This window comes from Penicillium coprophilum (assembly GCF_028826855.1).
Source record: "Penicillium coprophilum strain IBT 35676 chromosome Unknown utg000006l_segment0_segment0, whole genome shotgun sequence".
Lineage (NCBI taxonomy): Eukaryota > Fungi > Ascomycota > Eurotiomycetes > Eurotiales > Aspergillaceae > Penicillium > Penicillium coprophilum.
In genome coordinates this window covers 177,132-204,491 of record NW_026622725.1, presented here as the reverse complement: position 1 = coordinate 204,491, position 27,360 = coordinate 177,132, and the positions used below count along the sequence as shown (strand labels likewise).

Below are 27,360 nucleotides of genomic sequence, written 5' to 3'. Positions count from 1 at the left end.
CAACTAGCTGATCATCACTCGATAAATGGATGGTATCATATTGATTGGCCCAGAATTACACACTGCCGACGGATACTAATTGCAACGAGCACCAAGTGGGACCGACTCCGCCTCAGATGCCATCCAACGATTCTGCAGACCGTAGTGCGGTAACCATGCAGCTTTATAAGACAATCCCTCACAAGATGGGTGCACTTCGCTCCGAGCAAAGTCTCATTCCAAGATGCGCATCCCCAGCCTTTCGCTCTGGGCTTCTCTCGCAGCTCTGTGTTTTGGAGCACATACTCCATGGGATCTAGGTAATGGCTTTGAACTTACGGTAAATGAGAACTCCAATGCTTTGACCATTGCCAACCATGGTCGATCCATTTGGGAGTCTGTACCGGGTCAGGCATTCCTCAGTGCTAGCGCAGGAAATGACGAGGTGATCGCCGCCAATGGTAACTTCAAGATCAATGAAGTAGACCGAAACAAGTGCACTGGCCAGAAGATAAGCGACGTTGCTATTAGGTCGTGGCACGATAGCAAGGATGGTCATGCTGCAGTGGTTCAGGGTCATCTCACCGACTGTGGTGATGCCACTCCTCATTTCTCTGTTGCTTTCTGGGTCCCATCGCAATTTCCCGATCGAGTCGCCTTCAGTGTCAAAGTCGACCCTGGAACTTCCGCAGATACGGCAACAAAGCTATACCTGACATACCGCTCTTCTTCATCTGAGGATTTCTACGGATTCGGTGCTCAGGGATCGTTCGCTTCTTTCAAAAACCAAACCGTGCCCATTTTCTCACGCGAGCAAGGTGTCGGTCGCGGCGACCAGCCAACAACCCGACTTGAAAATGAGGACAGCTTCTTTGCCGGAGGAGATCAGTTCACAACATACACCGCAGTCCCACAGTATATCAGCTCGAAATCCCGGGTGTTCCACCTAACAGAAGAGAGCTCTGCCTACACTACCTTCAATCTCACCGACCCTGCTGCTGTCACTGTGCGATATGGTGCCCTGACAATGAGCGGCTACTTTATGCAAGCCGAGAACATGCTCAACGCTATTTCTGTGCTTACCGATTATACCGGGAAGATGGCCGCGCTGCCTGAGTGGGTTGACACCGGGGCCGTGCTTGCTATTCAAGGCGGGCAAACCAAGGTGGACCGGATCGTGAACCAAGGCCTGGAACTTGAATGTCCTATTGCTGCAGTCTGGCTCCAAGATTGGTCTGGCACACACTCCCAGAGCGTGTCCTATATGTCGCTGAATGTATCTCGTCTTTGGTGGAACTGGGAATCTGATAAAACACTTTACCCGGAATGGAACGAGTTTGTGCAGTCCCTGCGGGATCAGTACAACGTCCGTACTCTGGCGTACATAAATCCATTTTTGGCGAACGTCAGCACAAAGCCTAATGGCTACCGCACGAACCTTTACGACGAGGCAAGCCACGGTCATTTTACGATCCAAAACTCCACCACCAATAGCACATCCGTCATTTCCAGTGGCCCCGGCCTTGATGCTGGTATTCTTGACCTTACCAACATCGCAGGACGATTGTGGTTCAAGAAAGTCATGCTGGATCAAGTTTGGAGTGCCAATATCTCTGGATTCATGACGGACTTTGGCGAATACACCCCTATCTACCCCGACACCCAGTTTTACAATAAGAGCATTGATCCATTCTTCTACCATAATGCCTATCCCCGCGAGTGGGCTGCCCTGCACCAGTGGATTGGAAAGAATGTGTCTTCGTTCTCCGACGCCATCCTATTCCACCGCTCATCCTCAATGGCAGCTAACCGGCATATGAACCTATACTGGGCAGGCGACCAGAATACAAACTGGGGCCTCAACGATGGAATCAAGGCCGCCGTGACTGTCATGGGCCATATGGGTCTGTCCGGTTATGCCCACGGGCATATGGAGATTGGTGGATACACAACTACCTGGGACGGTAATGGTGTTGTCAACCGGTCTTCTGAACTGCTCGGTCGCTGGGGTGAACTTGCCGCCGTCTCGAGTGTAGTCTTCCGTACTCACGAGGGCAACGTCCCCCATGTCAACGCCCAATTCTACACTAACTCTACCACCTACTCTTGGTTCAGTTACAACGCGCGCATGTTTGCCAGCCTGGCGAGATATCGTCGTCGTGTCTTGGAAACCGAAAGCAGAAACCTGGGCTGGCCACTGCTCCGTATGCCTGTCCTCTATCATTCGGATGACGAGATCGCTAAGGCAATTAGCTACCAGAGCTTCTATCTGGGCTCTGATCTGTATGTCGCACCGGTGCTGGACCCAGGCCGCACTAGTGTGGAGGTTTACCTCCCTGGTAAGAATGAAGTTTTCACCCACGTTTGGTCTGATATGAAGTACCGTGGGGGTCAGACTGTGTGTGTCTCCGCACCGTATGGTAAACCGGCGGTGTTCGTCGTTGGTACTCCGAAAAACAATGATTTGGAAGATTTCCTGCAGTTTGTCCGCCAGGAGAATGGCACCGTTATCCACTTCTAGCCCTTCCAAACGATGTGAGTAACGTCTACAACCCTGCTTGGGCAGTGCATTTGGGGCTCAAACGGGTGGAGGGAAGTATCTGGGCCGAGAGCAGATCCTGGTATGCCTAGGCTCGGCCAACATCTGAAGCTGGCCCACCATCGTCTACGAAGATTATGTCAATGTGGAAGAATTATTACCTGAAATACCGCTGTATAATCCCAAAAAAAACTCGGAGTATTAGTTACTTAAATTCCATAGCTTTGGCCTTCCAAAAGTATATGCCCTTACTTCAATTTGTAAATTTATTCCAACTTCCCTTTTATATCGGTATGAGAATATAAGTCATGACCACTTATACAACCTTAAGGGCTTTTTAATGGTCTTTTCAATGGTCTTTTCAATGGTCTTTTCAATGGTCTTTTCAATGGTCTTTTCAATGGTCTTTTCAATGGTCTTTTCAATGGTCTTTTCAATGGTCTTTTCAATGGTCTTTTCAATGGTCTTTTCAATAGTCTTATTAGTGGTCTTTTCAATGGTCTTTTCAATGGTCTTATTAGTGGTCTTCTGAGAGAGCTTTTTTAGAGATCTGAGGATAGCTTTTGGCTAACGATATAAATCAAAGTGATCAAGACTTCGACCAATCGAGGCCTTATGTCATTCTTTGGTCTATATGAATATTCTATACCTCTTCTACTGGGATAGTCGGGGAATAGAAGTCACCCGAACCTTCGAACGGGTGCTTAGCTGTTCTACGAGGTCGTTGCCAGAAAGTGAGATATAGTTTGGATATGACGTACCGAAGCGAAAACAACACACCTACCTAGGTAGTAAGCTTTTCCTTTTATGTCAACGGAGATATACCTTGAAGCATGGATCACGACACTTCCCTGATGTATCGTTGAGATGCTGTGAGTCCAACTTCCATCCAGTCTTCATGACCTATCTCGTTACATTAAACACCAGCCATTAAATTTATTGCTGATCCCTCATTATCTTCCTTCCTACTACGTTTTGGCAGCTAACTTCTTCTTATTTTACTCTATACGAGAAGACTGTCACTACGTCTAGGAAGTACCTACGTCGTGTTTATCACACAGTACTGGTGGATCTCATCGCAGTGAAGGTTATTTACTAGGTCATTCATTTCTCAATTCACTTTGACTCTCACTTCACTTTGACTCTCACTTCACTTTGACTCTCACTTCACTTGACTCTCACTTCACTTTGACTCTAGATTCCTATCTATTCTTATTTCCAACTACCAATCCATCAATCTTCGCCAAGTAACCGACCCCTTCTCATTCTCTTCTTTCGATCAATCTCGCTTGTTTTCTTTGCACGCAAATTGCTTCCACAGGGATTTGTCAAACTCGACTACCATGACATCTCCTACGTCAAAGATACCGACTACTCCAATCCGACGAAATTCACCAACCGCATCGTCGTCCCTATGTTGTAAAATATTGCCTTCAAAAATCCCAGTTCGCGTGAACTCGAAGAAAGTGGCTGTGTCAGCCCTCAAAGCTGCCCTAGAAACTGCAGTAAGAGCGAAAGAAACCCGTTATTCAAATATACTGGCAATTGCTGTGCGCTGGGATGATGATGATACCTCTGCAAAAGCAGACAATGAAACATTTACTGCCATGATGCGTGACATGTTTGACATACCCTGCAAAACTTTGGTGCTTCAAAGCCAGAGTCAGTTCCCTGCCTGGGACCTGAATGTGCAGCTCGTGGATGAAATTAAAGCGAAGCTCAAGAACCAGAAACCCTCTCTTCTCATATTTTCCTATGCCGGTTACGGGGCTATCAATGCTCTGGACGAGCTGTCCTTCTCCAACCGTGGAGGCAAAAAACTAGTTTCATGGACTGCAGTGCAACATCATTTGACTCCTCATGGTTTACCCATGGATATTTTTGCTATCCTCGATTGCTGTCATTCTGGGAAAGCAACCATTAGCTCCCAGAACTCCACGCACACGTTAGCTGCGTGCGGGTTGACCGTATGGGCAAGATCGCGCACGTCTGGTATCTCCTTCACACAGAGACTTGTACGAGCAATTCGACCTATTTTCAATTCAGACAAAGTGGCCATTTCGACTGACGAGATATTCCACGCAGTGCAGAGGGAAACTCCAACTGGTTTGGATATGCCTCGATTCTCGTGTCACAGTGGAGTAAAGCCAATCGTGTTACCGTTCAAAGTCGCAGCTACTTCTGGTTCTGGAATTCCTTCTTCGGCAGCTTCGTCACCAAGCCATAAGACCAGCCCAATAACTTCTCTGACTCCAAGAATATCGCCCCTGGCATCCCAGAATCGAGAATCACAGGTTCTCATTATGCTGATCTTAGAAGGGCGAGCGACGGGAGTTGTACGGGATTTCCAGAGAGTGCTCGAAACAATGCCTGCGAAGTTCCAGATGAAAATAACTGATGCGTTTGAGACCAACGCATCAGCAAGCGTGTTTGTCAGAATGACATGGGAAGCATTTGCGCGTTTTCTGTCCACCATCGACATGGAACCGTTGCTCCCAGTCGTTGGCCCCTCGCTTATGAGAGGCCAGCTTCATGAGGTTCCAATCGTTCCTGCACGAGAGAGTCCATCCTTGAGGGAAAGGGCTCAACGCAAATAACGCCCCCGGCACAATCTCTTTCTGACCTGTCTCACCTCACTTCTCTTGGCTTTTTCAGTTTGTTTTCGCTTAATACCCACAAATTATCGCTCCCCAATTCTTACTTGCTTTGCTCTCGCTCTTTGATGTTCCCTGTTCGCTTTTTTATTTGCGTTAATGTTTCTCAGTGAGCCACCGAGAATAGCAATTATACTCCTCACCTGGCTCTTACTGCGTTGTTGCATCATATGTGCTATTTCAAATTTTATTTCTGTAGATCCTATTCAAGGTAGTCAAGTGGGGCGAAGACCGCCCCAGGCTTGGGAATCATCTCGAAAATGGCATAAGTCGAACGACAAAATGATCATCGTAGGCAAGTCATCACAAACTCACCCTAGTGATATGTATCCATGGCCTAGACTGTCTCATTGATCACTACATAAATTCTTGGTCGATTGCAACTCCTTCACTCGTAGGTTGGTGGGAAAGTCGTAACTGCCATGCCACGAGCTTTCCTAAAGTGTGTCGGTTTGTTGACATCAGTGCCTCACCTCTCTCATCTTTTTAACTTCTTCGCCAATCCTCCCTCAAAATACCTCAAAGCTACATCGCTATATTGTGAGTTTTATTGACGTATCTTGTCATGCTCCCAACAGCTAATGCTAACACCTGAACTAGACACGCCTCCTCAGACTCTGCGAGCAAGCTGAAGACTTTCATCCACCTGCAAAATGCCAGCCAGTGACGCCCTCCGTACATTAAACCCCTTTCATACGATCCCATATCAAGTGATAACCATGACTCATTCTTGAATGCGACAGAACCACCTCTCACCCCGGCCGAGCGCGTGATTGTTAGATCTTACGGTGGCTGGACATCCTTCATGATAAGCTTCGGTCTCAAGCCGTGGGAGGATGATGACGCTGAGGAGGGAAAGAAAATCCTGGAGGCCCTTGCTCAGGATGACGAAGACCCTGAATGAGAGACTCACTGCTAGTCTCTCACTTTAGTGGAACGACCCAGATATGGTTGAAGGAGATCGATCGACAATAGCTTTTTTCACACCACCCACACGCTTGCGGTGGTGCTCAGTCACTCATTTTTATTCTCAGCAGTCATCTTTTTGGGTAGCGTGGGCTTGGTCACAACTATCGTTGTCTGGTGCGCGTACATAGTGCAAACCACAACTTTGAATTCCTACACATTGCGATATGTGGCTATAGCGGATTCTCCATCCAGCTGCACCCAATATGAATTCATTCAAAGCACCTCATACATTATCCAGATACGAATCCACATCTATACCTTCCTATTGTAGTTTTTTCGGTGGTTCTCTTGATGGTTTTCTGATCACTGTTTGATTAGTCTTCCGGACAACCCAGTAAAGCCCAGACCGGACTTAGTCTGGGTTGTATTTTACGACCAGCGCCCAAAACAACAACCACCACATAGTAATAATAAGACATACCAACAAAGCTCAGGAGGAAGGTCCCTATTCTAATAATACAAGCCATGGTGGTCACCTTTGAGTAAATCTATAAGTCATCTAAGCAACGGGTTGATCAAAAGCTCGGCCGCTAATGGTATTAACAGTGAGGAAGATTAGCCGACCCGCGGGCGTGCTAATATATCTAAGGGCTTATTCTCATTCTCCTTATCGGCATAGTGTTTCACTCAAATAACCCGTTCGATATACCTAAGAACCAGGAATTCAAATAATATAAGGGTATTCATCTTGAATTATGCCCGACCTACTTGCCCCAATAAGATCAACAACTCCCAGATTTTTCTCGGGGATAGTATGTGAAAACGGCCATTGGTGGTGATATACGTGGATAGAAGCACAGAAAGCCATGACCACTCTAGAGACTAAAGGGGAAACAGAAAAATCCTGCCACGTCACGATAAATGGCTGCTGCTGACGGACCTACAGGGCGAGCGAAATTCGATTCGAGAAATCGTAGCGACTTTTGTTTTCCCCAAGTATCTTGATCAACTCGCCTGTACTCAATTCAAAATCTCACATATTGGAGTCAACAATGAAGCATGTCAAAGCCCTCATTTTTGATTTCGGAAATGTCCTGTGCACATGGATCCTACCCAATGATGGCACAATTCCCCCGACAAAGCTGAAGCAAATCATGTCCTCAGATATATGGTTTGATTACGAGCGAGGTCGGTACACGACGGCCGAAGACTGCTACTCGAACCTTGAAGACCGTTTCGCTATCCGGTCTAAAGAACTTGATTTAGTCTTGGAGAAAGCGCGCAAGAGCCTGAAAATACAGTCTGCAACACTGGAGTTTCTTACAAAACTCAAGACAGAGCACCCACATTTGAGGGTCTATGGCTTGACAAATACTCCGCTCCCCGAGCAGGACTCCGTGTACTCGGTCGCTTCGCGGTGGCCTGTTTTCGATCATATATATATCTCTGGTAATCTGGGCATGAGGAAGCCAGATATTTCCTGCTACAAGGCTGTCTTACAAGATATTGGTCTTCCGGCAGAAGCTGTGGTCTTTATCGACGACTTGGCAGAGAATATCCTGAGTGCACAGTCTATTGGTATTCATAGCATTCTATTTGAGAACCACGAACAGCTCGCTCGTCAGCTTGAAAACGTGCTGGGAGACCCTGTGAAAAGAGGCACCGATTTTCTCATCGCGAACGCGAAACGAATGGACAGTGTCACCGAGAGTGGAATTACTATTCACGAAAACTTCGCCCAACTGCTCATCCTGGATGTGATTGGGAACCGGTACGTTGGATGCTCGTTCGCTTTGCAAATAGCAAGAGAAGAATGAGAGGATTGATCTGGGAAAACCTCCAGGGAACTAGTACGACTGGAAACCTGGGATAGGACTTGGAATTATTTCATCGGCAAGCCTTGTGATCGACTCATCTGTACAATTTGAATATTCACTGACCACTGCGTGGACGACTTAATAGGTCCTTCCGAGCTGACGACAGGAGACTTCCCAAACGATCTTGACACCACCTCTATTGCTCTTTCGATCATCCCGACGGAGAAGAGTGTCTTGTGGTCCGTAATGGATGAAATGCTCACATTCACCAACGAAGATGGAATTTTCATGGTAAGTTAAAAGCCTCTAGATCAAAGGCAAATGCCGCTCTTAGCCCAAAACATAGATTAACTAGATCTAGACCTACTTCGACCACTCGAGGCCCCGTGTTGATCCAGTAGTCTGTGTGAATATTCTCTACCTCTTCTGCCAGCACGGTCGGGAGATAGAAGCCGCACGAACCTTCGAATGGGTGTTGGATGTTCTACGAAATCGAGCCTACCAGGCAGGCAGTCGCTATTACCCTTCGCCAGACGTGTTTTTGTATTTCCTCACACGCTTAAGCCGCGTTGTCCGTGATGGAAGCCGACGAGAGGAGCTCCTATCACTTTTACAGCCGCGTGTCACTGAACGAATCGGTACCGATGGGAGCGTTGTGTCACTGAGCACTAGGATCCTTGCGTGTTGCTCAATGGGGATTGTCAATCACTGTGACGTGCCTAAGCTGTTGGCTCTTCAAAGCCGAGATGGTGGCTGGCCAGTTGACTGGATCTACAAATTGGGCAGCTCTGGGCTTAAGGTTGGGAATCGGGGATTAAACACTGCTCTGGCAACCAAAGCCATTGAGGCTAGCGGTGCCTATGTTGACCCTACCTTGACTGAGTCACGGGCATGGTGGCAGTTTGTGGACTGGCAGGGCTGTGATAACATGTTACCATTCTTAAAAAGGAAGGAATTTGTCATTCATTGAGAATTGCGATGACGATGATAATATGCATGTAGATCTCTGGGAATATACCCGAGAATCTCTTGCGACATCGGAGTTGGATACCTAACAGAATGGATTCACAATTTTATATCTCTTGTTGAGTCGGTTTTTTATAAGGGATGTTATACTATCGTCCCGGTTTCTATGTAATATTCTTCGCCGGTCTCGGATTTCCCTCGCCATATACCCGCTGTTATCATCGGTTTTTCAAGCCCAAACGATTTGAATTCTTCATTCACATATCTACATTCCCTATGACATCCTTCTTGAGTAGTATCTTCGTCACTATGGGTATTTGTTCCTACGGTTTGTATAGGTCTAAATTGAAAGATATCTAATAAGAATTTCCGGGAAAGTCACTTAAAACACCGCTGAAAAACTGAAAAGACTACTTAGAGAGGCTCACGGCTGTAGAAATTTTGAATGACCTTTGAGAAGACATATTCTTGGATGCTTTTCAAGCAGAGGATTGCACCGAAATGATGTCGATCAAAATTCCCTCGGTTGAGTCGCTATATCTAGCAAATAAGGTCATCTGCTGTGGGTCTCGACGCGATGTGAAGCAAACCCATCTACGCATTGAGACAGGCCTGATTTCATGTATCCGTGAAGCCCCAGTCTGATACCAAGCAATCAAAAAGATGACTAGTTCGTATCCTTGATAGGATCCTTTTCAGCATCTTCAATCTTTTTCAAAAATTCCGCCGCAGCCTTAGGGTCACCAGGAAACAAGTTCTCAACAATCATTCGGCGAGGTGAGCTACCAAGCCATTGAAACAGAGAGAAATCCCGGAATCGATCCGCACGGAATATTTCCAGGACCTCCAGCGGTTCATCGTCACTCAGGTTCTCAATGAAGTGCCCCATATTCCGAGGCACGATTCCCACATCACCGGCCATGTAATTGAACGTTCTGGCGTTTCCTTCCGCCGCAAAAATGGTCACTCGAGCGCGACCTTTCTTGAAATAGGTCCACTCATCGGCGTTGGGGTGCCAGTGCATCTCGCGCAATGCGCCTGGTGCGATTTCTAGATGGGCGGCTGCCACTGTTTTGGAAACTGGGAAGTTGGAAGAGTCCGCAATGCGGACACGACCGCCGCTTGTATCGAGAGGTTCTTGGGCGAGCAAGTGATGTGTGAATTGTTTCTTTGACTTTTTGAAGGTGGGTGGCTTTTCTTCGTCAATGCTTCCCGGGTTGGAGCCTTGGAATATATACTTCTCGGATTTCGGGATTTTGTCGAACTTGTCTGGGGACACACGGAAGTTCTCTGCCAGAACAGCTTTGGGGGTGTGAGCTGGTGACCTGGAATCAGTATTTATAGATCAGAAGATGAGACATAGATAGGTTGACATACCCAGCCAATCACTCAACAGGAAGGTGGACTCTTCAGAGAAGTTGCCATCATCGAAGATTAAAAGGAACTCTGTGCCATTTTCACCCAGACCCTGGAGTGAATGTGGGTGTCCTGCAGGGAAATACCACAAATCTCCTGCCTCCAAGTCGTCCATAAAAGTTCCACCTTCCAAATCGAGCGCAGTGACTCGTACCTTTCCAGCAAGTACAAACGCCCATTCGGCTTCTGTATGCCAGTGAAGTTCGCGAATTACCCCTTGATCAAGACGCATGTTTACACCCGCCAGTTCGCGGCTAGTGGGCAGCTCGCGGATAGTCGTTTGTCGCGTCCATCCACCTTCCTATACACGCACAATTAGATCGGCCCTGCAAAGTCAATGTGACAGCGAACATACCTCAATCCGAATATGTGAATCTGCAAAACTCCATCGCATATTAGGCATACTGCCATGGTCGGTACTTGGTGGACGAATAAGATCGGGGTTCTGGCGCTCGCGGTCTCGATTGCGCGGTCCCATCACGGTTGTTCCATCTCCATTACGGATTGGGAGTGGCCGTCGATCATCGCCGACAGTGTCGACCTTGTGATCATACGGGTCGCGATGCCCAGGAGAGAACGGCGGGTGTCCGGAAATTGGCTGTTGACCGAACAATCGCATAGAATGGCTGGCTGGTACTTGCAGTAGCCTCCGCAGGTTGTTATCCGGGGCTGGGATAGCCCATACAACCTGGAAACACACCAGGCTGAATAGGAAATAAGTAATTTGCATCATGAGTTTTGAACCGAATTAGTTACATAGAAACAAATGCAGAAATAGATTCCTAGGGGTTTTTGGAATTTCTTTGAATTGAAAGTGTTTGCTGCATCGACGTCATGACATTGCGCATTTCCCGGTCGCACATCGGGTCAACTTGTTGACTCCAGGTCGGCCGTCTGCCTCATTTGACGGCGGATGTTGTGTGGATAATCTTCGGGATGACGCAGTTATTCGTGTGCTTTGGGGTTCCCGGCCTCTCAAAACTTTCCCCTTAATCCTCCACCCCATCACCAATGTCCGAAACAGACGCGCTGCTGGGCAATGGCAGAGCCAATGAACCACGCCCATACTGGCTAGCAAAACATCTGTGCAGCGAACTCGACCCCCAATATGGCGACCTCGTGCTTTTATTCTGCTACATCATCACCGGCCTGCTCGACAGCTCCGCGGTGTTCATATGGGGCTCCTTCGTGAGCATGCAAACCGGAAACACCGTATATTTCGGACTGGGACTCGTCGGAACCGACGATGATCGTTGGATCAAATCGGGAGTCTCTATCGCGGGGTTCTGTTTAGGCTCCCTATGTTTCGCCACCTTCCACCGTGTCTTCCCGGCAAGACGCCGATGGGTCCTCTGTGCCTCGTTCCTTGCTCAAACATTCCTGGTGTCCATTGCCGCTTTGATCGTTACAATTTATCGGCCGGCTCGCGATGCGCCGTTAAGTTGGTTGGTCCTCGTCCCAGTTGCTCTCGTCGCATTTCAGAGTAGCGGGCAGGCTGTAACAAGTCGTGTTTTGAACTTTGGCGGTTTGACTAGTGTTGTTCTTACTAGTATTTATTGCGACCTGTTTTCGCACCCCGACCTTCTCACTAGAAAGGTGGTTGGGCATACTGAAGAGATGCGGCGGCTTGGTGCAGTCTTGTGCTTGTTGTTCGGGGTGGTCTTGGGGGGTCTCTGGGCTCATAGCGCCGTGGGCATGATGGGAGCTTTGTGGACCGCAGCAATTCTGAAGTTGTTGATTGTTGTTGCGTGGCTGTTCTGGAAAGGGAAAAATGAGGCAGATACGGAATGAGTTTTATATCGGAAGATCACACTCCCATATAAGTGAGGGATTTCAATGTATGTTACACAGCCTTGAGATTGAGATAGAAAATACTACGGTATACTTCATATAACTCAGTTGCGTGCTATTATCATAACTCACAGTACTAAGAAGTGGGTTGAATCTATCATTCAAAGCTCGAATCTTCAGTGCCTTTCAGTACATCTAGAATGGTATACCCTGCGATATTTTCAATACAGGAGAAGAATATGGGAGCCAAAGTGATCGTGTTTACGATTGTGGCCAGAAAAAGGAAAGATATTGTAAAGAATCTGAAGCCTACTTAAATGCTACCAATATAGGGTAACAAACATGACCTCAGGCCACCATCCTTTAGTACTGCAATGATCGTCTACAAACTAATTGCAAAATCGCAACCATAAAGATACTTTGGAACCACACGTGAGAGTGGAACGATCATATTTGATTCAAAGTCATCTCCATATCGAGGTAGACTAGCAACATGTATCAAGCCCTCACAACCACTCCAAGTTTCAACCACTTCGCTGGACCGTCACAACGGGGCCGACATAGTGCTGTTTGCCCTGGAAAAGATACATCAAAAGACTGATAATGAACACAGCAACAAAGATCACCACACTCCAATTAAAGTCTGGCGCTGAAGGCAAAGGACTAGGGGGCCAGAAAGACCAAAAGAGCACAAAAATAACATAAAGCAGCCCAATCATGTTTATTGCAAGTCCGAAACGACCAAGACTCCAACGTCGCGGCGGTAACGTGTGAGGACAGGCGATCTTCCGGTAAATGACGCAGCTGATGGATACCGCATACGTGTACATGAGCGCGGCAACGTTGAGAGAGATGATGGCATTGAATGCGACTTGCGAACCAATGTTAATTAGAGATAGCAAGCCGCTAATCACGCAAGAAAGTGCGATTGCTCGAACTGGGATTCGCCGACGCTGGTCGACTCGCGAGATCCAGCCTGCGAACGGTAAACCGCGATCCCGTGCGAATGCGTATGTTTGACGTGCCGTTGAAGCGTTGAATAGTATGTTACTGAATATGACCGTAATCAATAATATTGAAGTGAGGGCGTTGATACCCGAGGTTGAGAGAAATTGGCGGAACACGTAAAGGAAAGGGAAACCCGTGCTGTCGTTGAGCGCGTCGGGGACTGAAGGTATAGCCAGAAGAAGTCCAACTATCATCACCAGGGCTAGGATTCCATTGCAGAAGTATCCCCATGCGATTGCGATCGGTACATATCGACCTGCGTCTTTGACCTCTTCAGACATGTGTGCTGTTGCGTCGGAGCCTGTAGGCAGTGTATGTGTTAACTTGAATTTTATAAGCAGTCATGCAATGTTATACATACACTGAGAGGCATATACAGCTGAAATTTGTCCAATCATCAAACTGATACCCATTGTAGACCAGTTGCCACCATTGTAGAAGGAGGTGAACACGGTTTTGGCGGAGTTATGGGGAGCCATAGCGAACAAGACAATCACAATGATGGCCCAGCATAGTAAATGCAGCGCGAGAAGAATGTTCTGAATTCTGGGCATATAGCTTGCGACGTAGACATTGAAAATGTAAGTGACGACTATCATCGCGAGTACAAACAAGGTCCCGTGCCAATTTTGGGGCTCGTAGCTCGGGTCACGGAGGGTGATGAGACCTTGGATGATGGTCCCAGTCAGAAAAGAACAAGATGCGGCTCCTGCCTGCCAGGATAGTACAGACATCCATCCTGAACCAGAACTATTAACGATCCACAGGGGGCAGCACACGAAAGATCTCACCAGTGGTGTAACTTAGAAATTTCTGATATCGAGGTGTGCAAAATTCCGACACCCAATGGTATTGACCTCCTGAAGTAGGTGCCCTGGTGCAAATGAGAAGAATATGTCAGAGGATTCTGGGCACAAGGGATATTGATCAGTCGCCACTCACATCGAAGCCATCTCGGCCAGCGAAACAGTGATGAAACCGAAACCTACGAAGGTCCACATATAAGACCATAATAGACCAGCCAGGCCGCCATTTTGGAGCCCTTGCGTGTTTGCACTAAACATGAGACACTTAGTAGCTGGCATGATCGCACGTAGAGGTCAACTCTCACATGAGCATACACTCCCACGTAGCTTGAAGGACCGCTGAGAAACTTAAAGCCGCAAGGGGTCGAAAGTTGCGCTTGAGAGAGGTCAGTTCGAAACGCCGACATTGCATCAAAGAGAGTCAACTATTACTTTCAGCTCTTGAGTCTTGCCCATGCGTGTCATATCATGCCGATCCTGTGGGCTGCCCTCCATTTCAGGTATATCTTTTGCAGGCTCCTCATCCATAACGTGATCAATAGGGAACGACGGGGTCCGGTTGTAGGTTTGAGATGCTCCTGGTAGCATTTTGCCAATGGGACGGGTCCCAAACGGCGTTGAGATTAACACTTTTTCCAAAATTTGAATATTGATCGAAGGTCAGAGAATCAACGACGCAACACTCGGGGTTTTGCTAACTCTGGGGAGTCTCAGATGTTGCACTGCAGGCATACCCCATAGCGACACAGCGAGTTGACTGTCAACGGGGTGTGCGCCCCATTTATGTACCCCCGAGGGCCAAATGTACCGATGATGAGGTATATGTACTGCACCATACGGCAAGTACTTGATGCAGAGTGAGATGGAATCGGAATCAACTGAGTCTTTCGTGGACGTTGGAACTGTGTCGAAATCCGGCAGGTAGATCTCTCCTCCTTCGAATGGATGAGTAGCCCACATCTGTCAATTATCGTATGGGTAAGATCCTCTTCTTGGATGCAAGTTCTGCAGCTCCGTTCTTCGGTAAGCTAGGGCTTAGGGAATCCACCACCAAGTTGTACAAACCAATCGGATCTGGACGTCGTTCCGAGGTCAGTCAACCATTCAGCCCCAGAAAGTCACATTCTGCCCTTTACATTAACTTGCGACAAGAGAGGATTCATCCAACTTGCCATATATTACATAGGCCTGGTATGGAGCGAAAGAAAGACATCTCCGAGAGTCAGATATGGTAAGATTACCTTTTCAGCTTCCTGTGCACACTAAAGTTACCTCGTGTACACTGTAACTTGCGATTACAACTATTCTAAGCAGGATGAAAAGTATTGCTACACATATATCACTTTTTGTGTTGCACACCATCTTTTACTCTCAGTTACTGGATGTGGTTCCTCTTGGTTCTACTCGGCACCACCTGGATGTAACAGTGCAATTAGACCCTCTGATTGGCGATAAATGATTGTACACATACGCGATTACCATGCTCAAAATTAGCTTGAGTTCAAAATCAGACACTCAAATGAATACATGGGGCTCTAAGATTGTCTTAGGCATATGATATTCCTTTGAAGTGATCTGCAAAATTGCACATAAAGCTCCGTCTCTCCAATAATCGGTACTTTGATAGCTACAAGCTACCCCTTTCTATATTATTTCCAATATGGACATTTGGTATTTCTTAATTTTAGGCCCCCCGTGGTCACAGAACTATGTAACTACCCTTGAACGTAGATATCCTCCCCTCCTTGTTCCGGCAGGTCAGCTAATGTGCCAAGCACGCCCGTGTAAAGTGTGCAACCGGGAAATTTGGTGCTATTAGGTATTATTACTGGCAGATTGGTTATGCATCTACTTTGTACACCTCGGCATCGATATATAATATGCGGACCTAACAAGAAGGAAGCGGTAAATCACCACCAGAATCAGTCCCGTGTGCCACGCTTCGTGACTCAAAGCCAAGGTCAATCCCTGTTTGAATACAGAATGAGAGTCATTAGAAGTCTGCAATTCGTTCTAAGAATTCCTTGCGCGACGGTGTCGTTCTCTGACTCAGCCAGTCTGTTTGACTCAGCCTAAATATATCCTCCATCAAGCTCCTGAGAGCGGAGTAGGATATATTTCTATATCTCGGCCATGGCAACTCCGCCTCCAGTTCCGTTCGGCTTGACACCTCCGTTGACGGTTAATAACGAGCTAAACCATAACGGAGTCATTACAGTCATCGCTTCGTTTTCGCTGTTTCTGGTTCTGAGCTCTCTGGGAATTCGTGTGTATTCTGCATACAGTAGAAAGTCCCGTCAGTTGGATGATTTGACTTTTGCAGTGACGGTGGTATGCCTTTCCGCCTACACCAATGCAGACCTTTCTGAAGGACCCTATGACTGAGATTGGGTAATTGCGAACTCAGGTACTTGCCCTAGGACAGATATCGGCGGTTTTTGTTCAGATCCATTTTGGCTGGGGAAAGTCAAAGTGGCTGATAGCCGACGTGAACGTCCATTCAATTGAGAAGGTAGGTGTCCACGCTCAGCATGCTATATTTCTTTTGACACATTCTTCTCTCAGGCTGGGTACAGCGCAGATCTTCTCTACATCGCAGTAATATTCTCATCGAAAGCGTCAACGGCTCTTTTCTACCGCACCCTTACCCCACGTGGCTCACTATGGATGAACTACGCTCTTCTCCTGCTGACTTTGCTATGTGCTCCTGTGGGTATAGTTTTGCTGGCCGTCCGCTGTGGTCGACCTCCGTGGCATGACGTTAGTAAACAATGTTCCGCTGTGGTAAGTTGACATAACCGAAAATACCATGTGTGTACTCATACTTCACTAGTTTCCTCATTGGCAAGCCGTCACAGCATTGGACATTATTTTTGAAATTATACTATCACTCTATCCCACCTGGGCAATCCTGCGATTACAGATGACACCGAGCAACAAAGTGATTGTGATACTGGTGCTTAGCTGTAGAGTGTTGTATGGCTGAGATCTCGTCCTAAGTACCGTCTTACATAGCTAACAATCGCCCGGTATCCTTGCAGCCTTGTTCCCGTAGGCGCAATCCACCTCCATTGCATGAGTCAACAAGTCAATTCGCCAGATCCAACACTCGAAGGAACCTTCCCTACTATCGTCGCCGAGCTCCACGTGGCACTCAGCGTTCTTGTACTGATAACGCCATTGATAAAACCATTTGTCGCAGCCTACGTAGACGAGCACGGATTGGCTTATACTGACGACCCGTCCAAGTCACGGACCAGTCATAAAGCCACCGTATACCCCGATCGATCGAGCACGACATATCCAGGCTCGCGGATACATGATCCTCCAGCAAAAAAATCCCTTATGAAGAGGATTGAAATATCGGTTGATCGCGAGAATGTGGAGCTCATGGAGAGACGATGACGCCCTCAACGGGAGGCCCGGAACGCGGTACTTGATTATACACCTAACCGGAAACATTCATGTATCATTGTGCCCATTATTTGCCGGCTAAACATCTAAATATTATCGGATATCGTTTTCGTCTTCCGATGTACACTGGGTCCACAAAGCGATATCAACGCTTGTTTTAGTGTAGGCGACAACCAGATATGTCCGTACCCTCGCTGGCCTCAACTTCGAATAACACAATCTCAAGTTTTGCTTGTAAAGGCAGACGAGGCAAAATTTCAGAGCCATCTAGATGTGCCCCAAGTTTCCAAGAGCAAATGATATTCCCATGCACGCAAGGCTTTACCAAACTTATTTAGAAAGGAGGTATTATGTATAACCATCCTAGCCAAGCGACTAGATTGCGCATATGCGATGACCGATTACGCTATATTTAGCGTTTTCTTCACTACACTGCATAGCAATGAAACAGTCATGTTAAGCTACTGATCACTCCCCGTGTATTTCTATCCGGCCTCCCAACTCCCGTAGAGCTTTCTCCACACTATGACATCACCAGTCTACAGCTCACATTGAGCTTGTCTGAAATTATTATTACTTACTATCTTCCAGGCATTGTTTGATATTCAATCGTTCAGTCGCTGCTAGTTATCGCGATCGCTAGCTCTGAACAGTGATCTCGGCCGTTGCCCATCTGTCATTCATGACATGGCAGATTATCACCGTGGTGCTACGGAAAGTCCCGACAATGACAGATGGAGACACTCAGTAGAAAAGGAGGAAGACCATCAATCAGAAGAGAATGTGATCACTCATGTTGCGGATCCATTTGGGGATGAAGCTAATGCCGAAACCAAATATCGGACGTTAGAATGGTGGCAATGCGGTATGATAATGATCGCAGAAACCATCTCACTGGGCATTCTGTCTCTGCCGTCGGCTATGGCAGTGCTAGGCCTTGTCCCGTATGTTTTCTGCTCCTTTTAACTAACGCCCAGCATTACACTAAGCTGATTACTTTCCAGTGCACTCATTCTCATTGTCGGGCTTGGTGTAGTCTCAACATATACTGGTTACGTGATCGGTCAATTCAAACTCCGATATCCGCAAGTACATAGTATGGGCGATGCTGGGGAGCTGCTTTTTCATCCTCTTGGCCTGTCTCGCTTCGGTAGAGAGTTCTTGGGAACTGCTCAACTGTTGTTTCTGATTTTCGTCATGGGCAGTCATCTGTTAACTTTTAGTGTCATGTTGGATACAGTCACAGATCATGCTACCTGCTCCATTGTATTTGGAATAGTTGGCTTGGTCGTCTCGTTTATCTTTGCCTTGCCCCGAACCCTTCGCAAGGTCTCCTGGTTCTCTTTTGCTTGTATGTTTCTCTATACGTCCCTTGAGGTCGTCTGCTTGCTGAATCTCATAGCTTTTGCAAGTATCATTGCCGCACTCCTGATTACTATGATTGCCATTGCCGTCCAGCGCCCGGGTGACGGTAAGATAGACGCGACAACAACAGTCAGTCTTTCAAAGGGGTTCCTTGCTGTGACGAATATCGTTTTTGCTTATGGTAAGTACTTATCAGCTAAAGGAAACTTGCAACTAATCCGAATTCAGCTGGTCATGTGGCTTTCTTTGGTTTTATTTCTGAGATGAAGACCCCAACGGACTATCCCAAGACGCTATACCTACTCCAAATAACAGATACAAGTATGTATGTGATAGCCGCTGTTGTTATCTACATATACGGTGGAAAGGATGTGAAATCGCCCGCCCTAAGTTCGACAAGCCCAATCACGGCCAAGGTTGCATATGGAATCGCTATCCCTACGGTGCGAGATCTCTGAACTGGGTCCGACTTGGAAGACAATATTCCTAACTCAATATCTTAGATTGTCATAGCCGGTGTTATCAACGGGCACGTCGCAGCAAAATATGTCTACGTCCGCCTATTCCGCGGCACAGACCACATGCAAAAGCGCACCTTTTTTTCAGTGGGATCCTGGATTTTGATTACTCTTATCTTATGGGTGATAGCTTGGATCATTTCTGAGGCAATCCCTGTGTTCAATACCTTACTCAGTTTGATTGTGAGTATTGCCAGGAACTACAAGTGAGATAGCTACTGACATGGATTCACTGAGTAGACTTCCCTTTTCGCTAGCTGGTTTACCTGTGAGTGATATTCTGTCTACAACAAACATTTTCTGTGGCTGACCTGAATCTAAGATGGCTTAAGTGGTGTATTCTGGCTGTTCCTGAACCGAGGCCAGTATTGGGCTTCTTGGAAAAAGATGGTCCTGACTGCTATCAACCTGGTGATTGTCGCAATTGGTGCATGCTTGGTAAGTTGAACTCTTGATTTCCGGGTCGTCAAGCAAACTAATATTTTCTATGAAGTGCGGTATGGGTCTCTGGGTATCTGGTAAAGCTATTCATGATGATTCGAGCGGTGCCAGCTTTTCCTGTGCTGCCAAGAGTGGATGAGGTCCGACGGTCTCGATGTACAAAGTTTCATACATGTGTATAGAATTCATTAAACGACCACGTTTCAGGGTTCTCTCTGCTGAATTGCTTTGAACAATCTCTAAATCAGCTAGTGGTATATTTGAATTATATTTCAGGCGGAAGCTGGGGATTCACCGATCGGGGTCCTGCCCACTAAGTACTGTCTAATTTATAGCCACTATATGACTGTTATGTGTTATTTGCCCGTTAAGTTTAGTACCAGATATGTTGACTTTTTGGATAAATTGTCTTGTTAGAATATACAACTAAGGATTAGACTCCTAAATATTGAACAATAATGTAACTTTACGCTGCAAAGCCGAAATAGCAAAGATGGGGGACGCAGACGGCAAAACCTCAAGCGATCACTTTGCGTACGTGATGAATAAATTGGAAGGCAAAGTTGAACGTCCAAGGGTAACGGTGAACACATTTATCGAATCCAAAGTTGCAAGAACAGTACCAGCTCAATACCTGTCTTGACATGGCCAATTGATAATTACCGCAGATGTATGTCGGTATGTCCTACTTATTTGGTCCAATCGCTTCCATCTGCAAGCACTGCCTGCCCTTTAGCCAATGACCTTGATGGTTCCTCGCCCAACCATTGTGGCTCCAACCGGTCTATATTGGCCTCTATCTCCCAAGCTCGCCCACCTTCAACATACATCGACTTTCCATTAAGCTGCGCGTCCGCCAATATGCCCGCAGTAACCTTGGCGACATCGATTGGCGAATTGACAGGCATTCCCGCGTTCATCCAAGCACTTTGGACGCCTTTGACCATACCCGTAGTTGTCATCCAGGGGCAGACAGTGTTGATGCGAAGCTGAAATGGTAAAGATGGGAGATACAGACGCAACGCTCGCATAAGCCCCAGGACGCCGTGTTTGGAGGCCTGATAAACGAATAGACCCGGTGACTCCTTGAAGCCAGCAACAGAAGAAATCAGGGTAATTGAACGATCGGCATCCTTTGGACGATTGTGGCGTAGGTATACACTTGCAATTCGTGTAACAGACAGACAGCCACCCAGATTTACGTCAAGGACTTCGGTGGTAGCGGGCTGGTGAGAAATCGTTAACCAAAATGAAGATAGCTACCAATGCCGTACGATACTGAATTTGACAAACCTCGCGAACGTCCTCAAGTGTCAGATTTGGATCAAACCAGTTGCCGATTTCCATGACGCCTGCACACGCAATCACGTGGTCAATATGTCCGTATGCACTGAGTGTCGTATCAAAAAGATTGATGATTGCCTTGTACTCGGTGACATTGGTTTCACAGAAGATGACTTGTGGGTGTGACGGAGATGAGTGCCAAGATGCAGAAAGAGAAAGCCTCTTTGCGAGCTGGTCACCTTCCCGCACTGCTGTATCACCAAAGCAGACATAGGCCCCATTCTGGCAGCAGTATTCGACCAGACTAGCTCCAATACCATTCGCACCACCTATATACTATAAGCAGCGGCTCCCGAGTAGGTAGGGTAGGAGATGACCACTGACCAGTGATTACAAGGACCTTTTCTTTCAGTGAATCCGGAGTAAGCTTGGGGAAGAATTGTGCCATATTGATTCTGTCGTGAACCAGGTGAAGTTATTTGAGGGATCTAGCTGACTGGTGAGGCACTCAATTATTTATCATGTTCTCAGTTACAGTTCGTCTGCCTATATTGAGATCGTACATAGGTTTAAGTTTATGGACATTATCCAACTATATCTTGTAGTAGCATTCTGGGGGTTTTTCCGGTGACGAAGTGTCGATGTGGAGCTGATGTATGACCGTAGATCCAAAGGGATCTTCATAGTTCTCATCAAATATATTGTACAACTATATCGATGGTCGGTTGTCCGTGAGTCTGAAGCCTTTTATATCTGCTGGTAGTCTAGTTCTATTACCCGTAAACAGAATTATAACGGGAGACCTCACTACTAACCCAGGATGCCTCTTGAAACCCACCACCATTCCTGTTCGGCCAAAGGCCTCTCCAGCATCACCACCCTGATTGTGGGTGCGACGGAGGCCATCTTGGTCGACCCTCCCTTCCTGATTCCCGATGCTGAATCTGTTGTTGGTTGGGTCAAAGCCATGACCAAGAACAACCTCAAAGCTGTTTTTGTAACGCACCACCACCCTGACCATTTCTTTTCGGCAAACACCATCCTCGACGCCTTCCCCTCCGCCAAGTTTTATGCCGCACCATATGTGCTCGCAGGCATCAATCGCGAGTATGACGACAAGGTGAAATACTGGCCCACCATCTTTGGCCCGGGGAATATTCACAAAGCGCCCAGGAAGCCGGAAGAGTTTAACTTCAGTTTCTTTCTGTTACAGGACAACCTTGAGAGTCCGGTGATACTTCTTGGCCCACTCCAGGGTGACTCAGTCGATCATACCATTTTCTGGATGCCAACCGAGAGGACGGTTATTTGTGGCGATGCAATCTTCGGGAGAAGCACACATCTCTGGTATGCACTTTGTAAAACTCTCGCATTCTAGTAATACTAATGAACTAAAATTAGGGTCGAAGAAATTGAAACTCCGGCTCTACTTCAAGCGTGGACTAAAACAGTAGATCTTATCTCGGCCCTAGAGCCGGTCAAGCTTATTCCAGGCCACATGGAATCAGGATGGCCGCTGGACACCAAGGCTGATATCTTCCACACCAGGAAATACCTGGATTTGCTCGGCGAGAAGGTGATATACGCTTCTACCAAGCCACAAGTTCGGGAATTGTATGATAACTTCCAGAATGCTTTCCCACAATGTAAGAAAAACTTGGAGTTCTTCCTAGGCCACCTGTCCAATCAATTTGGAGAAGGGGGACAGCCCTGGGAGGAGAATAGACATCATGCAGCAGATAAGAGGACAGTCGAGGGACTGAATGGCTATTTGTTTTAATGCATGGTTCTGTATATTCCGCTTTGCATAGGCTTATAATCACACCAGGATAACAGCTCTATATTTCCTTTTCTGAGATCCCACTGTGTAGAGAGTGATTGGATCTATGGGAGATCAAAGAGCAATAAAACAAGGCCTGTTTCTTCGGTGAAACAAGTGTGAAAGTATCGCATTATGAAAATGGGAGGAATGCTGGCCTGCCACTGGCCACAGTTATTTCTCAGGCTGCTCAATGTGCTTTATCTAGATCATCCATGGATATCTTAATCATCCCCCAATTTGCCTGGCTTTCTCAAATCAACCGGCGCTTCACAATTCCTGGTTGGACTCTCGTTACATTCACTCAGCAGCAGAGGACAAGATCGGGAGAATTTTCGTCTATATAATACCATCACGAAGAGCAGCGACTACCACGTTAATTGCAGTACTTTATATTGACCTGCGGATAAGTGACTCAGATCGCATCTTCGTGGGTACTAAAAGTGAAATACTCGCAGGATTATGACCGCACACATACGTAGAAGGACTCGAGTAAATATTCCGGATTGCGTGCGTATCCAAGCTCTCAATAACTTCTTCTATCTTGCATGATTACTTTCAATCTTGCGGCTCGCTTAAGGATATAGGAATCTTACTGCACCTTAGGCTTGAGTCTGTTAACTAACTTGCCATCGCCTCCCAAAGCAAGAACGTTGGCCACGCATGGAACAGAGTCTACCGCATAACTGTATTACTCAGTCCAATGATTCGTATGGTCGAGCTGCGCCCCGCCTCAGGGCTGGAGGATGATATTATCCGTCTTTGCAAAGCAGATTATGAAGAAGATAAAATCTACGCAGTGGATTATAGGATAATTACAAGGAGGATCTCTGAGTATCACCAAGTAGTAGTACTAAATCAATTCAGGCAGCTTTCCAACAATCGCACGCCCTGCCTGATATTCAGCATTCATTTATAAACCCTGCCATCCAACGGAAGCTCCACTTGTTCACTAGAGAGTGAGCAATGTCCTATCCCATCACCTTCGGATTTTTCAACCCCCCATTTCAACGGAAGTGTACCATCAGTCCTAGCCATTCCCTCCATTTCACTCTCTTCCCCATCAGCCAAAGAAGGATGACAAGCAGCAGCAATCGCCAAACTACAACTCCCCGCAACTGGCATACCAGACTTCAACCGTTTGAATGCAATCGCGACAAGACAAGTCAGCATAAAGACCCCGACGGATATAGTGCTGATAATTGCAGATGGAGAATATCCACAGGTAAAAGTATCGCCCTCGGGCTCCCGAGTCAGCGCAGTCCCGTAGGATCTGGTGCTGAGCAAATAGATACTCTGGGACATAAGCCAGTGTAAAATGCCCGAAAACACCAGGAGGGGAAGTGAATATCGGTATGGAAGGGAGAGGAAGTATGTGCTTCGCTGAGAGCCCTGGGGAAGGGTGGAAACCCGAAGACCCTTTCGTTTGTAGGCGTGGTAGCTCCATTCATTGGTGAGCGCCATTATGGTATATATGGCATTAGATGAAAAGTACAATACAGAGAACACTGCCTGGGGCAAATTAGCGATGATAGTGTTAGCCAACAGGGAGGAAGGTAAGCCGGCTATCATGGTTGTGATGTTCGGCTCTCCGAGACCAACGGCCCAGGGCGCGCCACCTCCTGCTAACACTCCTATTATGAGCAGTGAAATGCAGACGAGTATGGAAATGAAGTATCTAGGTTGGAGGGTCAGGTCGAAGAATCAAGGGGGCTTTGGCGGACTCACATACGATAAGAGACAAATTACCCATCGGCGACGAGACACGGACGATCCCCATCGTCTTGGCTTGGCATCAAATCTCATGTTCTCATTGACCGGCTTGATTACCATGTCACGCGATAGTAGGCACTGTCTTCTTGTCGTATGATCGGGTATCTCGATGAAAGAAGAAATGGCATCCCCTGTGGTCAAAATTGGACACTCGGCCATGGTGATAGTAATCCAACATAAGATAACCATTTTGATGATGTTGGAAAGAATGACCACAATAACCAATGAAAGGCTGTACTCTACGGTACATCTTTCCGGGACGCTTTCACTTAGGCAGTAATTCACTTTGAAATCTGCGTACACTTCGTAGCCTACCTCGTCTGCAATCATTCCTTGTACTGGCCAGTTGTCTGGGTCTGCAAGCAGCCCCGATACCATGCTCGTGCAGAATTGTCCCGGTGAATAAATGGCAGAGCATATCCAGCTGTAGGGGTCACTTGGGTCTTTAGACAATTGCCCGATGGAGCCGAAGTCTTGAACAGTTGAATTATAATCATCCGTAACAACGAGCAAGCTGGCATAATTTGTCTGAAACCCCCTTGCGTATTGGGAGATACAGTCACTATTGTTTAGGCGTTCAAGCTTCCCATTTCTGTCCTTCTCTAGAAGTCTTGAGAATGTCGTATCAGGGGTTTTTTGATCAGGGAGCGTCACATTGTCCAAACTGAAGCTGGAAAATGGCTTGCTTCCCACAAATATTCGGTAGTTGTAGACTGAGAGGGTCTGGAATATGGTAGAGTTATATCTGGGACTCAGAGAGATCGGATATTAGGTCCACTTGGGACATTGCGAAAACCATCAGAGACTTACATGAGGTGGAGAGGGAGCGATGAAAATGCCAGGCAGATCCAAAGAAAGAGCTTGATACGGGGAATATGCCAAAGATTCCGCATACTTTGCACACCAACATCTAGCCACTTTCCCCTAGAGTGTGCACGATCAATATCCCCTCTGGTTGGGGCACAGAGGCATTGCTAGACTCGTAGACCCGTTAGCCCCAAGATTTCCTAAGCACTAATGGTTCAGTGACTGACCATGCCGTAGTTACTTGCACCTAACAGAAGAGTTCCCAGAACATTGATCACCAAGTGAAACACTGTACTGATCCTTTTTGATTTCTTGCAGTTCCCAATGAAGAGAACGGCTTGACCACCGTGCAGCCCATTATGCTTGACCGCCCAAAGTACGAAGCCGACATTGAACACCAACACCACGAAGGTTAAGGTGGACCCTATATAAAGCGTTTTTTTCCAATTTTCGGTCGGTTTTTTGCCAAGAAATCGGCACTTCCACCTTGATGGTAACTCCGACCGAGTCGTGAGCTTGTCCGGGATGAGTGCTTCACTGTCCGGCTGCGATAAAGGTTGTAGCTCCATAGAATCGGATTCCTGTGCCATGATAGATTTTCAAGTGTTGGTCTGTAGAAGACCAGCGAACCTTTTATGCATCATAACGTACGGAGTACATGGAGGCTGAGATACGAGGACCCTGCCAAGACAACCCGGGTGAAAAGGCCTCGTAATGTCAAAATGCGCATTGACGTACGGAGTACATTGTACTCCACCTTGTTTTCTTTATCAGTAGTATGGATACCAATACTTGACTGTCGTTCATTAAAGGTGTGTATCACATATGTATTTGACCGACTGTCGGCATTTCAAAGACTACTCGTACTCCGTACTGTAATTGAAATCGACGTGCGCGATCTGCATTGCATCAGGATTCAGGGGACCGGTCTCCTTCCAAAAATAGCCTACATGCTTGAGGGGCCACCCAAAGTGTGCGATTTCTCTACCACAAAATAACAATCTTAATCTCCTTCTGATTGAACTTCAATTTCAATAATGAGTTTAACCTCCGTCAGAAGAAATACATATAACCATAGGGTACACCGTGCTCTGTCAAAATATCTCAGGCTTAGGCCTCTGACCCAATATATGTTGTAACTACTTCGTAGACGGAGGTACGTACAGTTACTTAGCAAAGTGGCTATGTAGCGATCGGCCGCTCGATACACCACAGCCCTGCGGGTATCAAAGAGGCTAGCCCAAGTAACGCGGCCAGTAGGACTGAGCTGGCTTGACAGGGGAGTTCCCGTCCTGCTTCTTACCCTGCCTATTTTGTATGCTGTATGGCGCACGTGCCTTGGCTCCCAGTCGCGCGGCTCTAAGACGGTTCTCACCATAACCTCACTACCGTATCACTGTCATATCACTACTGACCCTCTATCTCCCATTCCCACATGTAACCTGATAGTACATAATCTCACTTATATTGGGTTTGCATTAGTGCTGGCTTGGCCTTGTGGATGAATCTCGATATAACGTATTTCACAAGCCAGCTGCGCAGTCCGGTATAAATAGTAAATGCGATAAATTACAATTGGATATTACAACAACGTTTGTCTATAAGTCTATTGGTTTTTGTGTGTTTGTATATACTCTCTAAAGATTTCAGTAAATGGAGAAGGAAGATATATATTTCAAAGTTCAGCAATATATCTTTCAAATAGGTGCACGTTATGTTGGACGCCCTGGTCAGGTAAATCATATGTTTTGTTCCATACCCACCATTTCACAAGATTGTTTCAATATTGAACTACGAACCTTTTTGAGTACTCGAAATTCTCTTCAATCACTAAAAAATTGTCGCTGTACCTAGGCAGGTCCACAGGTACCTAACTAGTATTAGGCATGACTAAGCCACTCGCCGATAGATCCATGGTGAATACCATGACGTCTTGCAACATCACAAACCACGGCAAAGAAGGAACCAAAGATGTGTTTGGATAACCTGGTTCTGCGGAGTATATCTCCTGCGGTGATCGTGACAAATACCTCGACGGGGTTACATTAACCTCC

The 27,360-nt window shown here is 46.8% G+C and overlaps 12 protein-coding genes across 12 annotated transcripts; 8 read left to right on the top strand and 4 right to left on the bottom strand.

Annotated features, from left to right (window-relative positions):
* Positions 1 to 223: 223 nt before the first annotated feature.
* On the top strand, positions 224 to 2,500 carry N7500_009094 (uncharacterized protein; the record flags this gene model as incomplete). Its single annotated transcript, XM_056680235.1, has 1 exon — positions 224 to 2,500. One exon carries the CDS (start codon positions 224 to 226, stop codon positions 2,498 to 2,500), a length of 2,277 nt encoding a protein of 758 aa, XP_056527617.1.
* Positions 2,501 to 3,861: 1,361 nt separating this feature from the next.
* On the top strand, positions 3,862 to 5,115 carry N7500_009093 (uncharacterized protein; the record flags this gene model as incomplete). The annotated part of the gene is made up of 1 exon (XM_056680234.1): positions 3,862 to 5,115. The coding sequence occupies one exon, from the start codon at positions 3,862 to 3,864 to the stop codon at positions 5,113 to 5,115; it is 1,254 nt and encodes a 417-aa protein (XP_056527616.1).
* A 710-nt stretch (positions 5,116 to 5,825) lies between these two features.
* On the top strand, positions 5,826 to 6,076 carry N7500_009092 (uncharacterized protein; the record flags this gene model as incomplete). The annotated part of the gene is made up of 2 exons (XM_056680233.1): positions 5,826 to 5,847; positions 5,916 to 6,076. 2 exons carry the CDS (start codon positions 5,826 to 5,828, stop codon positions 6,074 to 6,076), a joined length of 183 nt encoding a protein of 60 aa, XP_056527615.1.
* A 1,057-nt stretch (positions 6,077 to 7,133) lies between these two features.
* N7500_009091 (HAD family hydrolase) lies at positions 7,134 to 8,868 on the top strand (the record flags this gene model as incomplete). The annotated part of the gene is made up of 4 exons (XM_056680232.1): positions 7,134 to 7,852; positions 7,925 to 7,998; positions 8,044 to 8,189; positions 8,260 to 8,868. The coding sequence occupies 4 exons, from the start codon at positions 7,134 to 7,136 to the stop codon at positions 8,866 to 8,868; spliced, it is 1,548 nt and encodes a 515-aa protein (XP_056527614.1).
* A 663-nt stretch (positions 8,869 to 9,531) lies between these two features.
* N7500_009090 (uncharacterized protein) lies at positions 9,532 to 11,010 on the bottom strand (the record flags this gene model as incomplete). The annotated part of the gene is made up of 3 exons (XM_056680231.1): positions 9,532 to 10,181; positions 10,242 to 10,581; positions 10,636 to 11,010. 3 exons carry the CDS (start codon positions 11,008 to 11,010, stop codon positions 9,532 to 9,534), a joined length of 1,365 nt encoding a protein of 454 aa, XP_056527613.1.
* Positions 11,011 to 11,291: 281 nt separating this feature from the next.
* N7500_009089 (YoaK family protein) lies at positions 11,292 to 12,071 on the top strand (the record flags this gene model as incomplete). Its single annotated transcript, XM_056680230.1, has 1 exon — positions 11,292 to 12,071. The coding sequence occupies one exon, from the start codon at positions 11,292 to 11,294 to the stop codon at positions 12,069 to 12,071; it is 780 nt and encodes a 259-aa protein (XP_056527612.1).
* A 524-nt stretch (positions 12,072 to 12,595) lies between these two features.
* N7500_009088 (uncharacterized protein) lies at positions 12,596 to 14,473 on the bottom strand (the record flags this gene model as incomplete). Its single annotated transcript, XM_056680229.1, has 6 exons — positions 12,596 to 13,380; positions 13,441 to 13,818; positions 13,871 to 13,953; positions 14,022 to 14,135; positions 14,191 to 14,261; positions 14,318 to 14,473. 6 exons carry the CDS (start codon positions 14,471 to 14,473, stop codon positions 12,596 to 12,598), a joined length of 1,587 nt encoding a protein of 528 aa, XP_056527611.1.
* A 1,545-nt stretch (positions 14,474 to 16,018) lies between these two features.
* Positions 16,019 to 17,290, top strand: N7500_009087 (uncharacterized protein; the record flags this gene model as incomplete). Its single annotated transcript, XM_056680228.1, has 5 exons — positions 16,019 to 16,216; positions 16,293 to 16,397; positions 16,451 to 16,669; positions 16,719 to 16,861; positions 16,927 to 17,290. The coding sequence occupies 5 exons, from the start codon at positions 16,019 to 16,021 to the stop codon at positions 17,288 to 17,290; spliced, it is 1,029 nt and encodes a 342-aa protein (XP_056527610.1).
* Positions 17,291 to 17,986: 696 nt separating this feature from the next.
* On the top strand, positions 17,987 to 19,762 carry N7500_009086 (uncharacterized protein; the record flags this gene model as incomplete). The annotated part of the gene is made up of 8 exons (XM_056680227.1): positions 17,987 to 18,243; positions 18,304 to 18,650; positions 18,702 to 18,845; positions 18,893 to 19,107; positions 19,168 to 19,365; positions 19,423 to 19,450; positions 19,505 to 19,620; positions 19,676 to 19,762. The coding sequence occupies 8 exons, from the start codon at positions 17,987 to 17,989 to the stop codon at positions 19,760 to 19,762; spliced, it is 1,392 nt and encodes a 463-aa protein (XP_056527609.1).
* Positions 19,763 to 20,312: 550 nt separating this feature from the next.
* On the bottom strand, positions 20,313 to 21,355 carry N7500_009085 (putative 3-hydroxyacyl-CoA dehydrogenase; the record flags this gene model as incomplete). The annotated part of the gene is made up of 3 exons (XM_056680226.1): positions 20,313 to 20,849; positions 20,917 to 21,236; positions 21,292 to 21,355. The coding sequence occupies 3 exons, from the start codon at positions 21,353 to 21,355 to the stop codon at positions 20,313 to 20,315; spliced, it is 921 nt and encodes a 306-aa protein (XP_056527608.1).
* A 372-nt stretch (positions 21,356 to 21,727) lies between these two features.
* N7500_009084 (MBL fold metallo-hydrolase) lies at positions 21,728 to 22,687 on the top strand (the record flags this gene model as incomplete). Its single annotated transcript, XM_056680225.1, has 2 exons — positions 21,728 to 22,254; positions 22,309 to 22,687. 2 exons carry the CDS (start codon positions 21,728 to 21,730, stop codon positions 22,685 to 22,687), a joined length of 906 nt encoding a protein of 301 aa, XP_056527607.1.
* Positions 22,688 to 23,635: 948 nt separating this feature from the next.
* N7500_009083 (uncharacterized protein) lies at positions 23,636 to 25,896 on the bottom strand (the record flags this gene model as incomplete). The annotated part of the gene is made up of 4 exons (XM_056680224.1): positions 23,636 to 24,404; positions 24,459 to 25,244; positions 25,310 to 25,473; positions 25,534 to 25,896. 4 exons carry the CDS (start codon positions 25,894 to 25,896, stop codon positions 23,636 to 23,638), a joined length of 2,082 nt encoding a protein of 693 aa, XP_056527606.1.
* Between the last annotated feature and the right edge of the window lie 1,464 nt (positions 25,897 to 27,360).